Source organism: Setaria viridis, chromosome 8 (assembly GCF_005286985.2).
Source record: "Setaria viridis chromosome 8, Setaria_viridis_v4.0, whole genome shotgun sequence".
Taxonomy (NCBI): domain Eukaryota; kingdom Viridiplantae; phylum Streptophyta; class Magnoliopsida; order Poales; family Poaceae; genus Setaria; species Setaria viridis.
Window position 1 is genome coordinate 7,651,980 of NC_048270.2, and position 18,551 is coordinate 7,670,530.

Below are 18,551 nucleotides of genomic sequence, written 5' to 3' on the forward strand. Positions count from 1 at the left end.
GGGAGCTGAGCCCGAGGGGAGGCCACTGCCGCTATCCGTCACCCGACACCACCCACCTTTGTCGTCTCCCCGCTGCTCGCCATGCTGTCCCTCTCTTTGTCCTCGCTGTTTTGCCGTGTGCCAGGCCTTTGAGCCGCTTGTAGGATCTGCGCCGCTTACCTCACTGCCGCTATCGCGGGCTCGGGATACCGAGACCCTGCGCGCCACCGTGGCCATGCCGCCGCCAGGAGGTGGCCCCGTGACCGCGTGCATGCGCCCGCTCGCTCGCGCAGCACACCGTACCGCATCGCCCGCGTGCACGCATGCTGCTCACCATGCGCTTGCATCGCTTGGCCGCCACACGCTGCCCACGTCGGGCCACAACATCGTGGGCGCGGTCACCGCCACGCTGTGCCACAGCCGTGTGCCACGTGGCTCTCTGCCACGTACCACGTGGAGCTAACGTGTCCAAGGCTCAAGCCCAATAGTGGGCCCACCGTTGATCAGTCGGACTGACCAGTCAATGTTGACCAGGTCAATGTTGACTGTTGATCGGGTCAATGTTGATGTCATGCTGACGTCAGCAGACAGTGGCGCACTCTTGTGCTGCCACGTGGCACAACCTGGTGTTGACACATGTCACCTTTAATAAATGTTTCCCCAAATTATTTTATATAATAAAATAAATCCTTTAATCTTTAAAAATTCATAACAAATTCATTTTAACTTCAAAAAATATGAAACCAAATGCATTAAATTCATAAAATTCAGCCCGTGCTATTTGTAGTTAGCTTGGCGTAATTTGGATCTTCTAAATTTGGTGTTCTTCGAGTTTTTGCCTAGATATAATGCCATTTAATTTACTTTACACCGTATCTCATCCTGTTCAGACCCGAGCTACGACCCAGAAGACTCTCAAGACCCCGACTACGCCGAGAAAGATCCAAACGACTATGGATGAGGTGTCATGTCACTCCCAATCATATAGATCTTATGCATGCTTAGTTGCTACCGTTTTATTTATGTTGCTTAATGTTGATGGATTGCATAGCCAATATTTGTAGCCATGCCTAGATAATTGTTTATCTTGTTTTTCCTTGTTACCTATTTTATGGACTAGCGAAAGACCCTAGCTAGTCCACCCACTTATATCCATATACATGTGTTTGAGTTATGGATGGGCATATGCCATGGTTTTGGTGATAGGATTCCTTAAACACTCTCGCGTGTGTTTTAGGTGAGTGTGACTCTATGATGTATTTTGGTGGGAGCGAGCCATGGTTGGTACTTAGGAGTGCCTTGTCAGGAGAGAGAATTATGGACTCTCTCTATACCCTGTACCTGTGGCAGGTACCTTGTTTGTTACTGAGGAGCAGGTGGCGTACTTGTACATTGCAGGTGCTTCAGCACATACTTGTGGAGTAGAGTGCTTGCTCTTAGCCCCTTAAGGACCGAGTAAGTTTACCACTAGTCACATCATCTATTTTCGTACATACCGCTCGCTTACTTTATGGGCGGGGTTCGGTCCGAGACTAGTGGTGGATAGTGCTCTGGCCAGACTGCACCCCGGCGTGAGTAGGTTTCACAGCTTCAAGGTTCTCACTGGTGACAGCGTGCCCTGTAGCTGAGGACGGTTCCAGACTCGAGGAAACAAGAGAGAGCTATCCACCTACTAGGGCTCCAGCTGTAAGGTGGGGTTTGGACGGATCGCTACCGTTCAGGTTCTATCCGTGTGGGTACAGTTGTACAACCTCTGCAGAGTATATAAAGCTATAGCTATAGTCCGTGTCCACTGGTTATGGATAGTGCTGTTGACTACCGCTACTTCTGACTAGACTTTGCTTATTCTTCTACCTCCCCTTTTTTAGATAGGTCGGCGTTGCCGTTGAGATTTGAGGGGAGGGAGCTCTCACATCGCTTAGTGTGTTTGGGTGCTGGACGCTTAGGTAAAGAATTCGGTGATTTGTGCCAACTTCCTTGATTGAGGTGTTGACCTCGGAGATGATGTTGCTTTGCTGCTTCCTTGATTGCTGCTGCTGCTGCATAAACCTTTAAAGCTGTATATAGGTTTTACTCGTGCATATAGTATATTTCCCCCATTTTCTTGGCTTGCCGCTTTTGCGAGTTGATATGGCCAACCCACTTCTTGGGTAGATGGTGGTTTTTCAGGGTCGGAGCCCGACTACAACTTTGACAATGATGGATGGGAAGACTAGGGATGGCCCTTCGCTTGAGTTGCCTCTGGAGATGAAGTTAGCCATAGCTTATGTTTCCGCTACGTAGATGTTTTACCTTTCTTGATTCAGTTCTAATGGAATTGTACGGGCATGTGACGAAGAGATGTACTCGATACTTATGATATTTGTACTTTGTTGTTGCTCTATATTTCTGTGTTGGTATGGATTTGTACTATCTGAGATAGAGATTCGCACGTGATTGCCTTCTTAGAACTATCACCGAGGTGCGTAGGCTTGAATTCTCACAAATGGGAATTCAGGTCCGTTTCAAAATCTGTGTTTTGTGTCCTCGCTTTTACCATCGAGTTTCAGGTCCGACGATCCCCCATCAACCAATCTACTATCTCGGGATACCCGTCAGTAGGTTGCCTGATGTAAAACATCGATAGTTGCCTTCCGAAAACACCCAAAATAAAGTCCCAAAATATTCATAGAAGGTCGCTGAGCCTTTTTCGTTCCGGTGGCAGGAATATCTTCGTCCTTCCTTTTGCTCGTGGTCCCCATGGCAGGACTATCTCCAGCCCTTCTTCTGCTCCTAGTCCCCATGGCAGGACTATCAGATGCAGCCGGGGTTGCTGTTGCTTGAGCAGTCCCCTTTGCTTTCCCATTCGACAGTTGCAAGAAAAATCACAGCTACCAAATAGATTGAATACCAATCTGGCCTACATGCTGCGAATCAGAGGGAGGGGCGGAGGGGGTGAACTGTACTGGCGGTGCTGTACTACCTTGCTGCGAGGGAGAGGAAGCAGCAGTCGCCGAGGAGCACCCCACGCCCGCGGCACCGAGCAGCAAGGAGCTCACGCCCGCGCGCCGAGCACTCCACGCCCGTGCACCGAGCAGCACCCAGGCGCAGCAGGAGGGGGTGCTGTGCGCATGGGGACGGGCGCTTGGGGAAGCGTAGGGGGCCGGCGGATCAGAGATGCAGAGCCATCACTCTCTTCCTCACCGAGCCACCGATGCCTCATCGTCGATTTGGCTGCTGCAGCGATTAAGGTTTCTGCGATTTGGGGAGGCTGATCATGACGATGGATGTGTGATTTGGGATGGGAAACGATAGCCTGAAATGATTTTCCAATAATCCAGGTGACTGTAGTAGTTTAGGAAGCTCATTTAGCGTGTCCGGTACTATAGGTTATACTAGTATTTACAAAAGGTTAGTATAAAAGCATCCGATGATTTATATTAATTGTATAGTATTAAAAACTTCACCTATAGTTTGGGTAGTATAGAATGAGTAGTATAGGTAATATAAGGGTATTATGGGATACGACACAAACGGTATCGTTGTAATATTTTTTTGACACTAGCACAAAGTTTGCAAGTCCATTTCGTTTGGAATCACGCTTTTTTAATGTAATAATTACTAAATTACCTATAACAATAAACGCTTCGATCATCTTGATACTATATACCACTAAGCAGTAGTATAAGCGACCGTTAAAGGGCTCAGTTTAGGAGGTGCAATATTTTTTATCCCTGAGACATAATTTCCCTGCTTTTGGTGCGAGAAGTAATGGTTGGGAATTGGGTACGAGGGAAGAGCCATAGACGTCGTTTGATGCGCTGGACGACTGATGTGGAACTGTTGGAACATGCACACGGCCGGTGACGTTCAGGAATCAGGATGCCAAATGCTGTGGAACTGTTCTTCACCGCGCAAGAACGAATGGATCCCAGTGCAGCTGTGCGTGGATCCACAATAGCTTACGTAGCCTTGAGCGGTGGCAGGCTTTTCAGTAATTTATAAGAAAACACAGAAGGTGTTGGAGACATGTCACGTGCCGCGCCTCACCTAACCTAATAATGATAAGATAAATCCATCAGCACTTGAGCATCTATCAGGTGATGAGAATTTAGTGCTTGTCTGGGGCATCGGATCTTCACGCCAGTGAGACATATATGCGCGTCATCTTTAAGCCACTGAATCTTTGTTTTAGGCACTGATCGAGCCACGCTTGCGCCCCACTGCTCATACGAGCTAGCTCTGAGTGGAAAGATGGCCAACGGTGGTGAGGGTGAGGCAGCTGCGGTGTCACTGCTGGAGAAGAAGCCCGCGGCAGTGTACTTGGAGATGACAACCGAAGAGTGACGCTCGTTCGCTTGAAACGGAGTGCGCTATGGAAGCTTTTACATTCTGCTCAACGAGTGTTCGGAGAGAGCTGGAGTCTGCACTCAAGATGTGCACTACGAGGGCTACATGAGGGGTAGTTGGACGCTGTGCCCACCGAGGTGAAGCTGACCAGGCCTGCCGACCCCAAGGTGCTTGAGTTCAAGGAGGTTGCGGTGCATGCATTCGAGCTGTCAGTATCAGAGGCTCACCGGACCTCCCGCCAGGAGGGTCATGCATGAGGTGCATGCGCAGCTCCGTGACAGTTTGGCTCAGACTCCCTACCGCTGCCTGTCGAGGGCTAGCTAGGCCAGCCGAGGGACTTTGAGAGTTCATCCCGTGAGTACTACGAGGACGCTTAAGCTGAGCCCGCCGAGAAGTTTCGCGTGGCTTCCCACTGCATCCACGCTTAGAACTTGGCACTGTTCTGGATCCATAGAGAGGTGGAGGTACTTCGCAAGGGTTGGGACAATTGCATTGGTACCAATGCCATACTCGAGGGAAAGATACTGGGACTCGAGTGCTGTCTGACTGACCTAGACCAGATGAACCGTCGCCTGCAGCATGAGATGGACACAACACTGGACACCTATGACACGAGGGACTCACTAAGGATTGCCACGCTGGAGGTGAGAGTTGTTCGGATAGAGGAGGCGTTGAGGACCAGGGATGAGGTGATAGGAGAAGAACGCCTTGCTCAAGGAGAAGGAAGAGCTAACTGATACCTTGGATGCTGCATTGATCGCCACAAATTGTAGACCTTGAGATACACCTCTTTTGTATGGTGCCTTTGCATGAGTGATATGGAGTCTCATGGATTTTATGGTCCTTGCGCTTCTTATTATCTGAGTGAAATTGTTCGTGTGATTTAAATTATATGTTCCTTTAATAATTCAGTAACCCCCTATCTAATTTCTTTAGAGTAACCATAATGTTGATCACGATCTCATTTGGAACAGATGTCGGGTTTGAGGTGGTCGGGATGGTTGCTACACCATTTCGAGGAGGTGGTGAACGAAGATGGGCCCAACACTGGCAGAGGTCGTGGTTGGCCCAGAGGTCGCACTCCCCACAGTGGACAATGTTGAGGTCGCCGCGGTGGACATTGTGGCAGTGTCCCAGAGATGGAGGTACAGGGAGACACAGATGGCGCTGAGGGAGAAGTCCACCTGGAGGATTAGGAGGAGGAGGAGCAGAACATGAACGCTAGAGGTGCAGGGGACCAGCAGGCACCGCCACTACCTAACCTAGCAGAGGTGATGGCAATCCAGACACGAGTGATGCAGGCCATGGCCAACATTTTGATCTAGCACAACTAGGAGGAAGGACACTGCAGGAACCCTCCAGTTGAGTCTTTGCAGAAGAAAGTTGAAGGATTCACCAAGCTCCGTCCACCCACGTTTGACAACTCAAACAACCCTCTGGATGCAGACGATTGGCTGAGGGAGATCAAGAAGAAGCTGGACATGACGAACTGCATGGATGAAGAGTGCATGGTGCTAGCCACCCACTAGCTGATAGGGACTGCATGTGCCTGGTGGGACAGCTTCTGTCAATCTCACGCAGACCCAACAGACATCATGTGGGATGAGTTAACTGAAGTGTTTTGTGACCACAACATTCCTAAGGCAGTCATGGATCGGAAGGCAGATGAGTTCCAAAACTTGAAGATGGGCAACATGAAAGTCCAGCAGTACGCTAACAAGTTTCAGGAACTGATGAGGTATGCACTGGACGACTCCAACACAGAAAAGAAGAAGATGTACTTGTCTGCTCATGACTGTCCTACTCTGCACGCTGTAGTGGGCAAGGCACTCCAAGTGGAGAAGTCGAGACTGGAGTACGAGGAGGTGTGAGGGCACAAGAGGAAGTGCTAGGATCAGTTTGGATGCTCACAGCGATCTTAGAGGCCGAGGACAGGACCCCCACAGTTCCAGCAGCAGAAGCCCCGCAGCTATCCTTCTCAGCCGTAGCAGTACAGGAACACCAATGGAGGAAGTGGAAGTTCTAGTACTTGGAAGCCGAGGCCCCAACAGCCTATCGCTCCTGAGGGTTCCAAGTCGATTGTCTGCTACACGTGGTGTCAGCACAGGTACAAGTCATTCGAGTGTGCGCAGAAGACACAGGTCAGACGATAGAGCCACACCAACCAATACTAGATGCTAGCTAAGACACCAGCACCAGGAGGACCCTAGCAGAGGAACCCTCCAAGGACCACACTGCCACCTACCCGAGGGCGCTTGAACCACCTGACCGCCAAGGATGCTGTAACAGCCCGATACATTGCCCTCGGTGAGTTCCTTGTTGATTCAGTCAAAGCTACAATTTTGTTCAATTTCGGTGCTAAGTTTTCTTATGTTTCAACCAAGTTTGTGAAAGATTGGTCTCTCCCCACTAAGCCTCGACCAAGGCCTATTATAACCAGTTCTTCCCTAGGAGAAGTAAGGAGCACCCTAGAGTGCAAGGCAGTTCCGCTGGTGATCGAATAGCAACAGTTCTGAGCAGATCTTCTAGTATTGAAGTCCTTAGGCATTGATGTGATTTTGGGAATGGATTGGTTAGCCAAACACAAGGGACTGGTCTCGTGTAACCCCCAATTTGTCAGGTTGGAACATCCAAGCGGAGTTCAAGTACAGTTTGAGTCATTATATCCCAAGACAGCCCCTATGCTATGCAACTTAAACCCCAGGACTATCGAAGAAGTAACCATGGTGTGTGGTACCCGGACATGTTTCCAGAAGAGCTGATGAAACTACCACCAGATCGGGATGTGGAGTTTGTTATTGAGCTTATACCCAGTGTAGGATCGGTAGCACAAAGGCCGTACTAGATGTCGGCTGATGAGCTGGATGAACTAAAGAAGCAGTTGAAGAAGTTGCTAGAACAAGGGTTCATTCAACCGAGTGCTTCACCCTGGGGTTTGCTCGTTCTGTTTGTGAGAAAGAAAGTTGGGTCGATGAGGATATGTGTGGATTACCAAACACTCAACTCCATGACCATCAAGAACAAGTACATGTTCCCACGGATTGACGATCTACTTGACTGGCTCAGAAAATCTAAGTACTTCTCCAAGATTGACTTGAGGTCAGGATACCACCAAATGAAGATTTGAGAAGGTGACATATCCTAGACTGCCTCACTACCTGGTATGGATTGTTTGAGTTCACAGTGGTTTCTTTTGTCTTGACCAACGCACCAACGTATTTCATGAACATGATGAACAAGATTTTTATGGAGGAGTTGAATAACTTTGTGGTAAGATAGGAGAAGAGCACAAGGAGCACCTTTGGATTGTTCTAGAGAGGTTACGACAACACCAATTTTACGCTAAGTTTAGAAAGTGTGAGTTCTGAATAGAGGAGGTTGCCTTCCTAGGGCATGTGTTGTTAGTAAAGGGAGTAGCCGTTGACCCCACTAAGATTGAAGCAATCACAGAGTGGGAGCAGCCTTGCAACGTGATAGAGATCTGGAGTTTCCTTGGATTGGTAGGATACTACTGAAGATTTATCGAGAACTTTTCCAAGAATGACAAGCCCATGACTGAACTGCTGAAGAACAATATGAAGTTTGTGTGGTCAGAAGCTTGCGAGAAGAGCTTACAGGAGCTTAAGTCGAGACTTGCCACCACCTAGTGCTAGCCTTACTGGATATCAAGAAGGACTATGTGGTGTACTATGACGCTTCCAAGCAAGGATTAGGATGTGTGTTGATGTAGGAAGGAAAGGTCGTGGCCTATGCATCTAGGCAGTTAAAGAAGCATGAGGAGAACTACCCGACACATGATCTTGAATTGGCAGCCGTTTTGCATGGTCTCAAGATTTGGAGGCACTACCTAATCAGCAACAAGTGTGAGATCTACATAGACCACAAGAGCTTGAAGTACTTCTTCACATAGCCCGAGCTGAACATGAGGCAAAGGAGATGGCTTGAGGTAATCAATGATTACGAGTTGGAGATTCACTACCACCCCGGAAAAGCCAACGCAGTGGCCGATGCTCTGAGCAAGAAAGCCTATTGCAACAAACTGATGTTGAAAGAAGAGCAACCTACCCTGTGTGAAGAGATGGAGAAACTTAAGCTAGAAATCGTTGAGCATGGATAGCTTTGTGAACTACAAGTGACATATGACCTAGAATATCGAATTAGACAGGTACAAACCCAATGTTCAGAAATTGAGACCCTTCGAGAGCAGATGAAAAGAGGCAAGACAACTGACTACCGAATGGACGACAAGGGCACTGTGTGGCTGAAAGACAAGATTTGTATACCCAAAGATCAAGCTATACGTGAGTCTATCCTGAAGGAAGCCCACGACTTGAGGTACTCAATTCACCCAGGATGTACCAAGATGTGCCAAGATTTGAAGGAGAGGTTCTAGTGGAAAGATATGAAAGTTGATATAGCCAACCATGTCGCTTGTTGTGACATTTGCAAATAAGTGAACGCTGAGCACCAGAGACCGGAAGGACTGCTTAAACCACTTGAGGTACCGGTTTGGAAGTAGGAAGACATCTCTATGAACTTCATTGTTGGTTTGCCCAGGACTCAGAACGGAAATGACTCGATTTGGGTGATTGTGGATAGGCTCACCAAGACTGCTCACTTTATACCGGTGAAGTGCAACTACTGAACCGAGAAGCTCGCAGATCTGTACGTGGACAACATCCTGAGGCTACATGGGGCACCTAAGAGTATTGTGTCTGATAGAGGACCGCAGTTTGTTGCCGAGTTTTGGAAGAGCTTTCACAAGGCTATGGGTACTACCTTGGAGTACAGCACAACGTTTCACCCACAAACCGATGAATAGACTGAAAGGGTAAATCAAATCTTGGAGGATATGCTGAGCGCTTGTGTGCTTACCTACAGTACCAACTAGGAGAGCAGCTTGTCTTTTACCGAGTTTTCCTACAACAACAGATACCAAGCCAGTCTTCAGATGTCACGTTTTGAGGCTCTCTGTGGAAGGAAGTGCATAACACCACTGATGTGGTCCGAGGTTGGTGAAAGGACTCTCTTCGGGCCACCAACTATTAAAGAGGCTGAAGAGAATGTGAGTAAGGTCAGAGAGAACCTAAAGATTGCTCAGAATCGCTAGAAGAGCTACGAAGACAAGAGGAGGAGAGACTTATCGTTTGAAGTTGGATATCATGTTTACCTCAAAGTCTCACTGCTCCATGGAACCAAGAGGTTTCTAATCTAGGGAAAGCTTGCACTGAGATTTGTAGGCTCCTACCAGGTGGTTAAGCGAATTGGAGATATTGCTTACAAGGTTGCCTTACCGGAAAGCATGGCTGGGCACACCCGGTGTTTCACATATCATAGTTGAGGAAGTGCCTGAGATTTCCCAAGGAGGAGGTTCATACCGAAGCTTTAGACCTACAAGACACTTTGGTGTATGCAGAACACCCAGTCAAGATCTTGGCTCACGCGGAGGAGGACATCAGTTCCTAACTGTAAAGTTCTCTGGAGCAACCACACTGAGAGAGAGAGAGGCAACTTGGGAGAAGGAGTCTACTCCACTGAGAGAGGCAACTTGGAAAAAGGAGTCTGATGTGAAGGAGGAGTTTTCGCACTTGTTTGACGAGGAGGTCGAAGCTTAATCTCGAGGACGAGATTCCCATAGGGGGGAGACTATAATATTCCAAAATTTGTAATATTTTTTTGACACTAGCACAAAGTTTGCAAGTCCATTTCGTTTGGAATCACGCTTTTTAATGTAATAATTACTAAATTACCTATAACAATAAACGCTTCGATCATCTCGATACTATATACCACTAAGCAGTAGTATAAGCCACCGTGAAAGGGCTCAGATTAGGAGGTGCAATATTTTTTATCCCTGAGATATAATTTCCCTGCTTTTGGTGCGAGAAGTATTGGTTGGGAATTGGGTACGAGGGAAAACGTCGTTTGATGCGCTGGACGACAGATGTGATCCGACATGCACACGGCCGGTGACGTTCAGGAATCAGGATGCCAAATGCTGTGGAACTGTTCTTCACCACGCAAGAACGAATGGATCCCTGTGCAGTTGTGCGTGCATCCACAATAGCTTACGTAGCCTTGAGCGGTGGCAGGCTTTTCAGTAATTTATAAGAAAACACAAAAGGTTTTCGAGACGTGTCACGTGCCGCGCCTCACCTAACCTAATAATGATAAGATAAATCCATCAGCACCCGAGCATCTATCAGGTAATTAATGAGTATTTAGTGCTTGTCTGGGGCATCTGGTCCTCACCCCATTAACACATATATGCGCGTCATCTTTAAGCCACTGAATCTTTGTTTTAGGCTCTGATCGAGCCACGCTTGCGCCCCACTGCTCATACGAGCTAGCTCTGAGTGGAAAGATGGCCAACGGTGGTGAGGGTGAGGCAGCTGCGGTGCCGCTGCTGGAGAAGAAGCCCGCGGCGGTGTACTTCGATGGCTGCCCCGGGTGCGCCGTCGACCGGAGGAAGGCGGAGAGTAGGGGCATCCCGTTCAAGCTCTTCTTCCTCATCTGGTTCATCAATCTCGTCTCAAGTACGTGCATGAATAGCATCTCCTCAAATGCCAATACTGCACTGCATATGGCTATCTAATGGCGGCATGCCGTGTTTTAATTCGTAATTGCTCCAGCTATTCTGCCAGCAGCCCAGGGCTGCTAGTTATTCCTCGCCTATTGGATCTGTTGTTGTATTCATCACTGCTGAATAAGAATTTTGTTTTGGGGAACAAATATGTGCCTATATAACGCTATATATATTACCAATTCATCGATAAATAGTTTAGCATCAACACAGTTGTCCAGAACAGAAGAAATTTTAGTAGAAAAAATGGTCAAAGGAACTCATTAAAAAAACTATTCCTAGCTACTTCAGAAAAATGCTGTCGTATCTCTGTTGCTTATTTATTGTACTGGTCCTTATATCACAAAAAATGCTTCGGCCTCCATTGCTCCATTTATTTATGCGTTTATTATTACTCTAAAGTATTGATTTCTGACTATCTTTTGTCTATATTTTAGGTTTGCCCATATTATCAATATATCCCTTCTTGTACTTCATGGTATGTTATTTTAGAAGGATAAATGACTTAAACGATTCCTTTCACATTTTATATCCTTTTGGATGCTTTTCTTTGAACCAATGAAGTGACTACTGTTGCACCGCATTACATATTTACATGGCATGTATGTCAGTCCCTTTCTTTTGCTATGCAAACGTGGCGCTCCCTAAATAAGGTGTGATTTGCATCTCAACAACAGATAAGAGACTTGCATATTGCCAAAAAAGTGGAAGACATTGGGTTTTACGCAGGTTTGGTAGGTAAGAACATCCAAATCATCAAAATGTTTGATGTTCTAAAATATATAAATTTACAAAAAAGTTATTTTTTGCAAATGCGAGTTTTGTCACAGTGACATAATCTGATCTTGGCAGGAGCTTCGTACATGCTAGGTAGGGCTTTCACGTCCATCTTTTGGGGGTTTGTAGCAGATCGTATTGGGAGGAAGCCAGTTATTGTGTTTGGAATTGTCTCCGCGTCAGTATTTCTGTTCTTTGGTTATATCTGATTGAATAAGCTAAACATAAGGCCTGCCTCTGACGATTTGTGGCCTTTTATATATTTATAGGTTTGTGTTCAATACTCTGTTTGGACTGAGTATGCGATTTTGGATGGCACTAGCTACACGATTTCTTCTTGGTTCTTTGAATGGCTTACTTGGGCCAATGAGGGTATGGCTACTGAATTATTTAAATAGAAGGCCGGATTGGGGTTTACTTACCCACAACAGCTATAAGTAACATGACAACTAATCTTTACAGGCCTATGCTGTTGAAGTTTGTCGACCAGAGCATCATGCCTTTGCATTATCACTAGTAAATTACAAATATTATACCAACACGGTTTTCACTACTTCTTTAACACAACAATTCACCTCATGTCATTTACTTTCTATGTTTTATTAGGTTAGCACATCATGGGCAATGGGTTTGGTTATTGGACCAGCTATTGGTGGATATCTTTCGCAGGTGCAATTAAATTTGTAGCAGTTTTGGAAGTTACATGTATCATTTATTTATGCATGAATGTGATTGCGTAACTTTTCCTTAATTTGGTAGCCAACGGAAAAGTATCCAATGTTTTTTCCTGCCAACTCATTATTTGGAAGGTACGTACATTTAATTTAGTATTAACTAACACAATCGGCTTTGAGCTTACTAATTCTTCTTAATCCTTTTATAGGTTCCCATATTTATTGCCATGTTTATGCATATCTGTCTTCTGCTTTGTTATTCTATTAAGCAGCATATGGCTCCCGGTAAGTGCAAATAATAAGTATTCTTGTTATTGTCAATGCAACTTCGGTTATCTGATTTTTATTACTTTATCACTTAACACATAGATAAATATATAAGTGGAGAAGGTTAAGTCACAAATTGGTATAAACTGATTTCACAGGAATGTTCACATTCCTTTTCAACACAAGAACAGAGAGCAAATGGATCCTTCTCCCAAAGACAACAGAAGGGCATAATGGAGAAAATATTAGTATAGCTAAAATCATTTGCAAAATGGTAATGAAGTTTAGGCAACCATGGTACACACCTAAGGCCAACCAGAGAGAATACATTTGTCAATTTTTCATCAATCTGCGTGAAACTCCTGAGTTACATGGAACCTTAAGATTGGAGAAAAAAATCCATACTATGATTGAATTTGCTTCCTCAATGTATACATGAGCATTGTAACATGTAAAAGCTTATAAACAAGTTCATCAGTGTGGGTTAATTTCGAAGCAGATTTGAACTGAAATGAGAAGTTAAGAGCGTCTCCATCTATTAACAACTGTCACATTGGTCTATAGATTGTAGAAATAGGTATGTTCTTGTGAAGTTTCCATATAAAAATGGCATTAATATAGATGTGTACCTTTTCTGTACTGAATTTATAATATTATTTTCTGTACACACTTGTATATATTCTTTTCAGCTCAGTTGACTTATCGATTAGTGTATATACATCAGATTATTTCATTAAGCATGTCTTACAAAACATTTCAGGAGACACTTCATAAACATAAACCTGTTGAAAAGAAGGATCAAGAAAATCAATGTATCATTGAGCATTTGGCTGCTGATTCTGAAGAATTTGTTGAGCAGAACACTAGTTCAGCTCTAAATAAGAGCTTACTTAAGAATTGGCCACTGATGTCATCTATTATTCTCTATTGCATTGCCTGCTTTGATGATATGGCTTACTCAGAGGTACTCTTTTGTCTCTTTCAAACAAGTTCACTGTTAACTGCTTGATTAATGAAAATAGCTTCCTTAAGTGCAGCAGGTCTAAAATATTATTTAAGCATATGACTTAAGTATGTACTTTGAGATATATGAACATGGTATTACCTAATTAGCATATTTTAATTCAAATGTGATAAAATCACAAACATTTATACACGATAAATTTCCATTGAGAAATATAGAATAGACTTGTGGATTTATTTTAAGAAGGTTCAATTGAAAGTTGGAAAACTTATTGGTAACCACAGGTGACGAACACATTTTGATGGATGTAACGAAATATCTTTTATCTAACCGTGTGTCAAGAATGTTTTAAACAAACTTTTCCTTATACACAACTGTGTTAAGTTATATGAAGCATACATCAGTAGTTTCTAATAATTAACTTATTACCAAAGCAGTTTTGAGATATTGTCTATTAGTTTGACTTATTATGGAGGGGTGAGATTGAGTTCAAGAACACATAATTAAATGTTAACCCTGTATCAAACTCAAACACTCATGTGAGACATCATGATTGTCAAAGTTAAGTCGTCGATATCATGATAGAAAACATTTCTTTCACAGTTTCCTAAATGAATCTGAAGAACACCAAAGTGGCAGTGGACCTACTCGCTCCCCAGGTACTGTGTCTCTGAAAGGAAGATGGGTCATTTCGCTGAGACTGATGACTCCGATTTGACTTTGGTACCAACACTATGGTGATCTACTCCCTCCGTTCCAAATTGTAGGTTGTTTTAGCTTTTTTAGTTCATAGATATAGTGTATATCTAGGTGCATAATAATATTTATGAATCTAAAAAAGTCAACACGACCTACGATTTGGAACGGAGGGAACGGAGGGAGTATAAAGGAAGGATGCCCTGCAAGCTAAGTAGTCACAATAGTGCAACATAGCAGGCTTGGACGGCTTGCAAACACATGAACATTATGTAGTATAATATAATGCACTCACTGCCCAATTGCATATGAATTTGTGTGCAAAAGATGATATGTACAGCTAAAAGTGTTTGTTCTGATATGTGAACAATCAAGCCCTCAAATAAGACATAAAATGCTTGTCTAAGAGGCTAAATATATTATATCTGTAGTATAGGCATCAACAAAATCTAGAAAATTGGTAAAAGGAGAGGGTCTATTGTATGAGGTCTAGAGTTCAAGTATCGTCGGTCACATGAAAAAAATGGTCAGCTTATAGCAATGTATGGCATTTGGACATGTGATGAGATCGAAGTTGTGTAATATCAGCCTGGACTCCTAGGGTGAACATCCCGCATCCATAATCAACCTATAGCCTAGCGCCACATGATGCAAACCCACACACACATATCACATCCATGTACGCTCACTAATTGCGTTGTCTGGTTATTGATGGTTTATTTCAAACACTAGGATTTAAATTGGCATCAACCTGTTTAAAGACATGGGCAAGTGGGCAACTAATCCCAAACTAACATATGGTACACATGGGAAATCACCACTGCCCACTGATCACAATGATAAGTTCATTTTCTTGATTTCTAGAAGATTTGTTCTGTTTATGTTATCAAGTTCCTTTTTGAACTTTGTCCAATTAGTTGGTTTCCTCATAGTCATCCAAGATAATTTGAAATTACTTTCAGATATTTCCTCTATGGGCTGAAAGCGACAGAAGCTATGGTGGACTTAGTCTGTCATCCGAGGATGTCGGTCAAGTACTTACAATTACAGGTATAAACATAATTGACAACAATATACTTGTTGCTAAATAGTACCCATCTTCACCAAAATTCTCGTTTTGTTACCCAGCCTCATGAGATGCATAGTAAAGCCATTTTTTCCTAAACTATTGAAAGAAACAAAAATGAATCCAATGGTTTCCTAGGTAGGAATAACGGGTACATTTGGATCCTTTTGCTGCACAAGCCTTGCCGAGCAAGAAGTTGGATAGAGGAATACTTTTGGTTATTAGTGGCCTTGCCTCCCCTGTGCTGGCCAAGTTTTTCTTAGCTTCCATGGGCAAGCGAATTCGGCTTGCCTATGCTGGCAACGTAAGCTTGCTCAGGCTAGTGAGGTGAGGCAAGTCTCTCTCAGGCTCCAAACATGCCAAACGTATTGGTTGGCAAGTTTTTAGAGTGTCCCAAACTAGTGCAAGGTTTATGATTAAATAGAGACATGTACATGCTTGTCAAATGGTCATGTAATACAATACACATTTATCAAGTTTCCAACTTTTATTTTGTAGGGGCAAGCCTTCTTTTGTATCAAACATTTATTTATCCTTATAAGGTTAAAGTTCTTGGACCAATCAATGCTTCCCGTGTTATGGCTGTGAGTACAAGTTCCCATAACTTTTTAATACATGTTTAAGTTTCACTCAAAAAAAGTCACATACTTTCAATTCTACAGATTTTATCCATGATGCTTCTATTTACATATCCATCTATGACACATCTCCCAAGACCATGGTTATTAATTGTTCTGAATATTTCATCAGCGCTAAAAGCAAATTTGGTGGTGAGTACCCTCACAACCACAAGTTATGTGTTTTCATGCTTGAAACATCTTGCAGATTATTCACTTTGACACATCTGTCCTTTTTTATAGCTTCACTTTACATTATAAGTATACAAAAAAATTCCAATCAAGTAAAATTAATTTGTTTTTTGGTGTTGCTGCTAATAGTATTAATATGCATATTGAAACAATGTTTCATGGTTACGATTTTCTACAAGAGAATTACCTATTTTCATGATGAGGGGTCCTGCTATCGCGTTTCCCCTGATGTATATTAGCATATTAGATTCTATATTTTTTAATTTTATCTCTTTGAGATAACACAAATGCATGCATGAATTGTTCAGTATAATACTAACATCATCCTTTGATGTATACGTATCAGACTACTGTGGTCACATCCTCTGTAATTCTTCAGAATAATTCTGTGGTATGTGGGCCTTCAGATTCTTTATGAAATGCACCATCCTTTTTTATGCAGTTTTTTAATAAAATTCCTATTTAAAAACAGCGTCAAGATCAAAGAGGTATTGCAAATGGCTTAGCAAACACAATGATGTCATTTTCCAAAGCCCTCGCTCCAGCAGGAGCTGGTATTGTGTAAGTACAAATAGTTAATCGAATTTCTATTAGATTAAAATTTAAATTCAGCTCTAGACTTTCATGATGGCATTATTTTTTCTTTCAACACTTTATAAATGTAATTTATTTCTATTTTCATGTTCCAAGTTTGAACATTATAACACTGGTCAGTACTCTGAATTCTGAAATAATCTAATATTGTGATATCCCCTTTTACTAGGTAGCATAGTTTTCCAAGAATGTTTTCAAATGTAACTTTGTACTAGATATATCCCCTTATACAATTACGATCATTACAGAATTATTAAATCTACTTATAGATGTAGTGTTGGGTATTCATTTGGTGATCATAAGAATTTTATTACATAGTAACTATAGGTTATTTTTGAACCAGATGGATGTTAAAATGGTTTTTTGGTTAATAATGACTAAATTGTTGAGTCACAAAGACCTTCACTCCTTCAGTCTTTCACATCATAGTGATATGTTCATTCAGGTTTTCCTGGGCACAAAAACATCAGCATTCCTTCTTCTTTCCAGGTAAATATGTATAGTAATATCATGGTAAATGATTTTTTTAGAAAAAAACTTACTCATTTGATCCTTTCACTTATTTGGTATACAGGTGACCAAATGGTGTTCCTCTTTTTGGGCATTGTGGTGTTTATCGAATTCATTTGGACATTCAAACCATTACTAGTTGTGCCAGATCAATTTTGTTCAACTTGACCTCCTGTTCATAATATTGAGCATTAGGGGTCCAATATGAGACGGGAATATCATATTCACAAGGAGCAGTGTCAGATATAAATTGAAAGCTATGGAAAATTGATGCTCTGTTGTGAAGATTGAAAATAATTTACTGCGTGAATTAGCACATCCTGGACTGGAAATCCATAATATAATCTCTGATGGTTTTGCAGTAGCCAACTAGGCTGCTGACTGTTTCCTCAAAAAAAACTAGGCTGCTGATTGGAAACAATTATATAAACAAATACAATATTTGTTATACTCCCTCCGTTTGTAGGTCGTTTTGGATTTTCTAGGTTCATAGATGTTTGTATCCATCTAGACATACACTATATTTATGTGCATAGCAGCTATGCACGTAAAAAACCAAAACGACCTACAATTTGGAACGGAAGGAGTATTTTCCTGTTTGACATCAGCTTTTTTGCTGGGTGTAGTACCCAATACCTCGATCTGATGCATGTTTAAGTTGCACTTGCTAATAACTTATTTATAATCTTTCCGTGTTTATGGGTTTATGCGCGGATGAAAGTTAAAAAGGGGTAGAAATGGTCCTCTCTTAAAAATATAGATAGAGTAGAGGAGATGTAGAGGTAGAGATTACCCAACAGCATATACACATCCTTAAATAAAGTACTACTCCCTCCGTTTCAAATTGCAAGTCATTTGGCTTTTTTAAGTTCATATTTGTTTGTACGCATCTAGACATACACTATATTTAGATGCATAGAAAAACCACGTACATACAAAAGCCAAAACGAGGTACAATTTGGGACGGAGTGCTATTCAAAATAATATTTTTTAGTTTATTATTTCCACACCACAGTAAAGGCACCGGTGGAAAATGCACCTTTAGTCCTGAATGGTAAGAGATATAGATCCTGAAAATGCACCTTTATTATTTCCAAACCACAGTAAAGTCTTGATTTGATCTTCTTCCTTGAGAGCTATCTAGTGATATCCCGAGTAGCAATCAAGAAAACAGAGTACGGCGCATCCAGCTGTTGAGTCGATGACTTGATCAATCATAGGGAGCCCGAAGGGATCCTTTGAACACTGCTTGTTGAGGTCTATGTAGTCGACACACATCCTCCACTCATTGTTGTTTTTCTTC

At 42.9% G+C, this 18,551-nt stretch overlaps 1 protein-coding gene across 2 annotated transcripts; it reads left to right on the plus strand.

The window, feature by feature from the left end:
* The first annotated feature begins 10,560 nt into the window (after positions 1 to 10,560).
* On the plus strand, positions 10,561 to 17,905 carry LOC117833986 (protein ZINC INDUCED FACILITATOR-LIKE 1). 2 transcript variants are annotated; one of them, XM_034713590.2, is made up of 17 exons: positions 10,561 to 10,844; positions 11,329 to 11,369; positions 11,569 to 11,629; positions 11,744 to 11,846; positions 11,938 to 12,040; positions 12,131 to 12,184; positions 12,275 to 12,337; positions 12,428 to 12,477; positions 12,552 to 12,627; positions 13,370 to 13,573; positions 15,232 to 15,319; positions 15,834 to 15,919; positions 15,998 to 16,105; positions 16,491 to 16,535; positions 16,617 to 16,705; positions 17,184 to 17,227; positions 17,313 to 17,905. In XM_034713590.2, the coding sequence occupies exons 1-17, from the start codon at positions 10,673 to 10,675 to the stop codon at positions 17,414 to 17,416; spliced, it is 1,491 nt and encodes a 496-aa protein (XP_034569481.1). In that variant the 5' UTR covers positions 10,561 to 10,672; the 3' UTR covers positions 17,417 to 17,905. The 2 variants fall into 2 exon arrangements, with proteins under 2 accessions (XP_034569481.1, XP_034569482.1); XM_034713591.2 differs by lacking the exon at positions 11,329 to 11,369 and having other exon boundaries at positions 10,591 to 10,844.
* Positions 17,906 to 18,551: the final 646 nt, after the last annotated feature.

Coding starts and splice junctions, on each gene's coding strand:
- LOC117833986 (XM_034713590.2), top strand. CDS start 10,673: ATGGCCAACGGTGGTGAGGGTGAGGCAGCTGCGGTGCCGCTGCTGGAG. Junction 12,628..13,369: donor TAAGCAGCATATGGCTCCCG/GTAAGTGCAAAT, acceptor AAAACATTTCAG/GAGACACTTCATAAACATAA. Junction 15,320..15,833: donor TCAAGTACTTACAATTACAG/GTATAAACATAA, acceptor TTTATTTTGTAG/GGGCAAGCCTTCTTTTGTAT.